At 46.8% G+C, this 7,974-nt stretch overlaps 1 protein-coding gene across 1 annotated transcript; it reads left to right on the forward strand.

Annotated features, from left to right (window-relative positions):
- The first annotated feature begins 515 nt into the window (after window positions 1–515).
- LOC114430537 (coiled-coil domain-containing protein 40-like) lies at window positions 516–7,544 on the forward strand. The gene is given in 19 exon segments (XM_028398630.1): window positions 516–536; window positions 1,947–2,010; window positions 2,138–2,289; window positions 2,378–2,461; window positions 2,633–2,852; window positions 2,971–3,128; window positions 3,218–3,340; window positions 4,449–4,570; window positions 4,652–4,895; window positions 4,975–5,038; window positions 5,041–5,156; window positions 5,261–5,506; window positions 5,595–5,808; window positions 5,895–6,064; window positions 6,158–6,249; window positions 6,373–6,493; window positions 6,666–6,854; window positions 6,940–7,098; window positions 7,295–7,544. Coding segments are annotated over 19 exon segments (2,808 nt in total). The 3' UTR covers window position 7,544.
- Window positions 7,545–7,974: the final 430 nt, after the last annotated feature.

Below are 7,974 nucleotides of genomic sequence, written 5' to 3' on the forward strand. Positions count from 1 at the left end.
AACTCTTTTTGTTTTAACTCATATTTTGACCGGTTTATGCAAAGGATTGCACACATGTTCTTTTTGTTTTCACTCTCGTCGCATATCCTTCTCCTGATATGTGACTCAGATCCTGGTGTTTTCATGAAGACATCGCTGATACTTAGTGGTGTTTATGTTGGAATTTAAATGATCAACTCTGCTTTAAGCGAAGTATAAAGACACTCAAGTGAAGTACAGGCTTATACCATAAAGCTTCTATTGCCAAGAATGTATAGCCACATCTACAGTACCTTTGTGACCCGTCATACCTGAAGTCATACCAATTAGGCCTAAAGGTACACTGTATGGATAAAAGCATTATATGTACAGATGTGCATTAACATTGTTTACAGCAGTTCCTGTGTTTTTTCTTGATCTCTTTGGATACTAAAGCACTGTAACGACTCATTTTGTTGCCTTTTGTTCCTCTTTCTCTGGCCTTCGTTTAAATTCGTACATGAAGTTAAGATTAAGAAACCTTTATTAGTCCCACAATGGGGAAATTGCATAAGTGGGTAATGGTTTCACTTTTTGTCTTTGGTATTTGAGCAGAATGAAAATATATTTTTGAGGATATATGAAGATTATGACATTAATGATTTGTATCTGTGAATTTTTAAAAATGTACATGTACTTTTAAGGCCAAATTCAAAAAAATAGTGAAGAAAATTCCAATCTTTTATAGTTTTCAGTCATTTAGGTTAAAAGTAGGAACACGAACCACGTGTAATGTTTATCGTTGTATTGTAAGTAAACAATAAACATTGTGCTTTTTTATAAATACAAATAATCGTTTTATTAAAGTCTTAACGGTCATAAAATATGGCAGTCAGGTAAACACCGCGTGTATTAGAGGAGATCACCTTCATCCAGCATCCACGCTGGGCTACTGAGCACTACTGCGCATGCACCTCTAGCAGAGGTTTGCCGTCGCCTAGTAACGCCGGTCAGCTGGTCCGTCAGAAGCAGAGGTAAGTGTAGCACTTCTGCTAACTGGATTTAAAGATGACACTGTTATGAATGTGTAATTAGGGCCCGAGCACCGAATGGTGCAAGAGCCCTATTGAAACCCTTTGGATTATTATTATTTTTTTTCTTTCCCCCCCTTAGATCGCATTTTTGGGGGCCTAAACATGCCCAAAAACTCACCAAACTTGGTAGAAAAATTCATTCGCCCGAAAAATTTTTAAATTTGCTGACTTTTGAAATGCACATATAAAAATGGCTCTATAGCGCCCCCAACGCGTAGCCCCTCTGGCCGGTTTGACACAGGATTATGAAAATTGGCACACATGTGTATCACCTCAAGACGCACAAAAAAGTCTCTTGGACCCCCCCTCCAAACCCAACAGGAAGTCCGCCATTTTGACTTTTGTGGCCATTTTTTGCCTATTTGTGACCCTGCTTCAAAACCTTTCACGCCTCACATACTTCATGCAATTGAGCTGAAATTCACTGTGTCCACTCAGGACACCACAGGGAATAGACGCATTCCAAAACTCTTTCAAAAGTATTACTGTGTGGCGGGGGAGTGGCCTCAAAGTTGACCATTCGCCATTACAAAGGAACTCGCTCTTTTTTATGCAGTACTACCCATATACTTTATGCAATGTGGAAAAAATCTTACAGTACTGCTATGGACCCGAGTCTGAACAGATATATATGCTAATAGGATGATACGGTCATAGCGCCACCTACTGGTAGCAGGAAAGTTTGGTTGTAAACATGTGTTTGTTGTATATCTGTGGAAATGAGAGGAGGAGAGCATAGGACAGGAGACTGCGATGGCCCCGTGGATCGCAAGGTGCGCGAGGGCCCAATAAAGTAATTCTGATTCTGTTGTGTTAAATGTCTAAAATGTGGAACATTTGTCAGACCTGCATAGATGCATTCTCTCTCTGTGTGTGTCCCTGTGTGACTGACAGGTTCCGATTGAGGACACCGCCCCACAGCCTCACCGAGAAAACTCCCTTGAAGCCGTGCATGCAGGTAAGTCACACACACACACACACACACACACACACACACACACACTGGATTAGGTCTGAGGAAATGTCTGCCACATATCATCAGATTGGATCAAATCATCATATTGATTTGTCTTGTTTCGTTTCAGTGCAGGAAAATGTTGCTCAGGTGTCGCTGTCACCTCACAGCTCATACCTGAACACATCAGTGGACATGCAGGAGCAGGAGCCACCGCAGGAACCAGGAGAGGAAGAGGAAGAGGAGGACGAAGGGGAGTTCCTTATTTTGAACCCTGAACACGTCTGTACCTTTTTATTCACTATCTTCAGTATCATTTTGAATACACTTGTGCTGCATCACACTGATGCTACATTTGGTGTGTTTGTAGCCGGTGGTCAAAAGGCAGCAAGCGGCTCTGAGCAGCCACTTCAGCCAACAGCTGAAGAAGATCAACCTGGACATAAAGGGAAAGGTCAGCAGCGGATTTTTTTCTGCTCCTTCACGTCTTTGTCTCATTAGCAAAATGTCCCTTTGCATGGCCAGACACTGATGCTGTTGACCTGTATGAGAAATAAGTCAAAATGTTCAGATGAGGATGATTTGTTGTCGTCTGGTTCCTTCCTCTGTCTCTTTTGCTGCCCAGCTGGCAGCAGAGAAGGCTGATGCCGGACACATAGATATGATAGGTGTGGAGGTGTTCAGGAAGCAGGAGCTGCTGGTCAGACTGCACAAAAGGATGGAGGACCGTCATCAGATCAAGGCTGAGGTGGAAGCCAAACATCGGCGGTTTCAGGATCAGCAGGAAGCTGCGAAGCGACAACATTCCAGCAAGACCAGCCAGGGCAGCGAAGCCCAAACCATCGGTGAGACCGAGGCGCCCCCTGACTGTCTACTCTGATAATTACAACCAAGATTTATTACGTTAATGGTGGAAATGTGAACTATTGTCGTAAGTTCCACCTGCCCTGTATGTCCTGCCAGTGTCCCAGCTACAGGCGGAGTTAGACAGCAGGATGCTGCAGCTCGTCTACACACAAGGAGTCAGTGAAGAACTGTGGTCTGAAGTCAAAGCCGTGAACACCATCAGGCAAAAAGCAGGAGTGGAGAAGAGTCAGGCAGGACACCAGAAACAGAAGCAGGTGCACAGGCCGAAGTCTGATCATTGGAATGTAGCAGACGTTATGATGTGCTTTACCGGTATTGATCGAGAACCCTCCTGTGTGATCAGGATTTGTATCTGGAGCGCCTGACTCAGGACATAGAGAGGCTGAGGCAGCAGATAGCCATGTGTGATGTTCAGGGCAGGGCTCGGGCGGAGGAGACGCAGGCAGCCAAAGAGGTCCTCACTGAGGTAAGTAAGAAGCAGTATTTGTAAAAGAGCAAAGGTTAGTCAGTCATGTGTACAGGATAAGGCTGCAATATGAAAACTCACTGTAACATCTGTACAAGAACTAATAGAAAACAGTAAGTCACTTATAGTCATGCATAAAATGCATTAAAAACACAGTTTGCTCCTTATATTATCAATACTTCCACAGTGAGTTCATCAAATATTGGGACAGAATGCATTTTGATGCTTTGGCTACCTTAATTTCTGACAGACTGAGTGTTGATAATCAAAGCATGCACAGTGTGTCCTCCATTTCCATTTGGCAGTAACATATGAACAGACACACACAGCACATCCATGCAGTGTTATGAAAATAAGCCATAGCCATAAGCTAATGTTAGCTGAGCATTAGCTCGCCAGCTCTAATTACCGTTCTGAACGTCAAACAAACTTGTTGCGGCTCAGCATATCTTCCACCCGCATTGTCTGCATGCTGCATTTTGTTTGTTGTTGACAATTTCACACTCATTGTTGTCAAATCAAATGTTGTTTGAGGATCCACAGCTCCTCCTGCATTCACTTGACTTACTGCTGCGCTGACAGCTCTCTCTCTCACACACACGCACACACACCTAGGTGCGAGTGAGAGAGAGGCGCTGCAGCTGCGCGAAATGAATTGATTAATCTACACTTGTTATCTCCAGGTTTTGGGTGAAGAATCGAGTCTTTTCAAGTCATAGGCCTCAAGTCAAGTGAAGTCACGAATCACTGACGTTCAAGTCCAAGTCGAGTTGCAAGTCATTTTACATTTTATCAAGTCAAGTCGCAAGTGATCAAATTATCAACTCGAGTCGGACTCGAGTCCAAGTCAGTCAGTCAGGACTCAGGTCTCATCATGTTTCTGTGGTGTGTTTCCCTCTCAGTCTGTACACAGCAACATTCATCCCACTTTTCACCACCACCAAAAAACCTGCGATTCTCAGTAGAGCTTTAAAAATGAGGCAATATTGATGTCTGACAATCACACAGACTCCCATTCACAAGGATAAGGAGAGAGTGGATGCAGGCTAGATGGCAGCAGAGGCAGCCAAACAGCATCAGTCTCATCACTGTCTGTGTCTCTGTGCAGGCGGAGATGGAAATGGAGTCGCTCCTGTTGGGTCGCAAACAGCTGCTGCAGCAGTGGAACAGCAGCCTCCTGGGCATGAGAAGGCGAGATGAGGCACTGGGCGCGATCCAGGACGCCGTCCGGTCAGAATAAATCCTGCTTTTTACACACGATACTGAGCTTCACATGTCTCACTCGTTCCCTGCTGTCGCTGATTCTTTCAGAGCTGCTGAGCACCAGGCCACCCTGCTGGACAAAGAGGTTGAATCCTACAAGAAATCCATCATCACAGAGGAGGACCAGTTTGAGACGGTGCATATCCAGCTGAACTTGTCTGAGATGGACGCCGCCAGCACTAAAAAGCTTCTCAGTCAGAAGCAGGCTCAGCATGAGGCCCTGCAGAGCCACTTCATCACCTGCCGCCGCACGCTGCACGAGACCGAGCGCACCCTCGCCACACTCACAAAGGTAGACAGCTACAAACTGTCCTCCTACAAACCCGGTCCGCTCAAGCCGTCCCACACCGCTCTCTTTATTTTTCCAATAGGAAGCCAATATACAACAAACCGAGCTGGCTGATAGGAAGAGGCAGCTGGGGAAAGAGAGCTCTGTACTCTGGAGGTCGAGGACAAGATCATCGCACACATGCAGCAGAACCTCACATACAACAAGGCTGCAGAGTGCTCCCAGAGGCTCACCAGCAAGATGGCCTCCCTCAAGAAGGAGAAGGTCAAGATGGCACATCTTCCATATAACCTACTCCATTAATCATGTTGGTATTTATGTGCAAGCTCATCACAAAATAATGATTTGCATCTCTGTTTCCTCTCCAGATGTGTAAGTTGCAGCGGCTGGAGAACGAGGTGTTGGCCGTGAGAATGGAGAGCTTGCAGATCGAACAGCACATGGACAGCCTGATTCTCACACAGGAGGCCTTAGACGAGGAGATCATGAAGTACAACGAGTCACTGACCCTCACTGAATCAAAGATTTCTTCACTCATTAAACTTATCAAGCAGAGGCAGACGGCGGTCATCAACTGCCACGCAAAGATCTCTCAGATCACAGCCAGGACTGGGGTGAGAGCCTGCAGAGGGACAGAAACCCCAATGGTCCAAATGAATGGTACATAAGGACAGATGTAAACATGGGTCTCTCTGTTCCCAGCAAGAAGACCTGAGTCCACTGCAAATCAAGGCACAGGCGGTGCTGACAGAGATCCAGGACGTGGCAGCAGACATCAAGAGCAGCCAGCAGCTCTGGATGAAACAGCAGGGGACGCTGGTGGGCCTGACGCAGGAGATGCAGGCCAACAGCAGGGAGATCCTCAAACTGGAGACCGAGTTCACCATAATGCATCAGAAGAAAGTCCGCTTAGAAGGTACGCAGCACACACACAGACACACACACACATGCTGTCAGGGAATTATTGCTGTAGGTCACCTACATAATCTCCAACCCCACCAGGTCAGATGAGGTCAGAGAACCGAGAAGAGACGGAGCTGGAAAAGAACTCCGAGACACTGAAGACGGAGCTGCTGAAGCTCAACACGCTGATGAGCAAGAACAGCGAGCTCAGGCAGGCTCTGCAGCAGGAGAACGCTCTGATGGAGACGGACTTCTTTCTGAGACTTAAGGCAGGTTAACGTTGATTCATCACTTTCAGTTTAGTTTTTTTTTCGCAGATTTTTAAATGAGTTACCGTTATATACAACATATAACGTGTTCAGGAAGCCGAGCAGGGGTGCATCGAGATGCAGATGAGACACGAGAAGACTCAGGAGGAAAAAGAGAGGATCCTCAACAATCTGCTGGAGGCCGAGTCAGTCACACTTCATCTCTCTTTGTCTACATGTTGATCTCTTTACTGATATTTGTCACATGACACCCACTGAGTCACTTATGGCTTCCTTGTTGTGATGACTTGTACATGTGCGACCCATAGGCGGCAGATCATGCTGTGGGAGAGGAAGATCCAGCTCTTCAAAGAGACTCGCTCTGCTGTCGACTCAGAGGACGACCAGGGAGAGATCCAGATGATGAAGAAAGAAATCCGCCGCATGGAGGTAAACACATTGTGTGCTGCCTAATTCTGCCTGATACATGTACGAGTTTTTTTCAGTTCCCACATTTTAATTATTCAAGAACTTAGTAAGAAAAACTTCCTCACATCAAAATAAATGTCTTGTTGTCGAAGGCATGACAGCTTAGAGAAGTGGGTAAAATGTCTCTTCGCAGGTGCGACTCAGCCATTTGATGAAGCATCAGGAGCAGCTGCTGAGGGAAAGCGAAGCAGTGGTGGCGAAGAGGGAGACCATCCTCCTGCGGCGTGACGCCATGGTGGGAACCCAGCATAAGAGGACCACAAGGGGCAAGCTGAACCTCTGCATTCACAGCCTCCAGCGCAGGATCCAGGAAACACACAAGGTCAGACGAACTGGTTTTTATCATGTTTTAGAAAAGTGCCATCTGGACAGAAATCTTATATATGCCGTGTGCGTGTCATCATCAGCAAGTGGCAGAGACTCAACAGGAGATCAGGGAGCTACAGGGGACCACGGCGAGTCTGGGTGACCGGCTCAAGCAGCAGAAGCAGCAGCTGGTGGAAATGTGCAGCTCCAACTACATCATGAGCTCTGACTCTGCAGATCTGCAGGACACCAAAGACACGGTAAGAAGCTCAAACCGCAGCACAGCAGGCTGGAAATACCGTACTGTCCACCCACCACATTCTTCAACAACACCTGCTCTGTGACAGTCAGATGTGCACTCTCAGTAGCGGTTGCTTAACACAGGTGTGACAGGCAGCATACTTTCCACTCCCAATCATCACATCTTGTTTTCCCACCTGCTCTCATTCCCTGTAGAACTTGGCCTACCTGGTCACTCTGCAGAGTCGCACCAAGAGGCTGTGGGGAGTGTGTGAGGGCCGCTACCAACCCTCCTCCAACACCAAGTCAGTGGAAGGCGACATAGAGAACCAAGTGCAGCGCGTGAACACCATCAGCACAAACCTGGACCAAGTGTGCAAGGAGTTCCCCCAGCACCAGGGGGCGCTGCGCAAGCTGTCTCGAGCACTGGCCGATAAGATAAGACAAGATAAGATAATCCTTTAAATCAGGGGTGTCCAAACTACGGCCCGCAGGCAAACTGCGGCCCGCGGTCGGATTTTCTATGGCCCGCGGCTTCTATCATAAAATGTGTTATTTTTGGCCCGCCAGCCAAACAGAGTAAATCATACAAAATCAACAGGCAATTCTTGTTTTTGTTTTTAACTTATTGTGTAACGTTTGCATGATTCTCCGAGCAGAACATTATCCCTCTCTGTCTGCATCGTGGTGCGTCACGCGGTGCTGCAGGGCTTGGTTGTTGGTTCCAGCTCTGCAGAGGGCTCCGAAGGTGCACAACACCGGTTCAGCACTTCGACACAATTCACTGCGAGACTAAACATGCTTCTGCATACAACCTGCTATCAGAGAGCGTCTGTACAAGTGAAGTTCTCCAAAACTACGGAGCCCCTCTGTGACATGGTCAAAAAGAAATAAAT

The sequence above is a fragment of the Parambassis ranga genome, unplaced genomic scaffold (assembly GCF_900634625.1).
Source record: "Parambassis ranga unplaced genomic scaffold, fParRan2.1 scaffold_230_arrow_ctg1, whole genome shotgun sequence".
Classification (NCBI taxonomy): domain Eukaryota; kingdom Metazoa; phylum Chordata; class Actinopteri; family Ambassidae; genus Parambassis; species Parambassis ranga.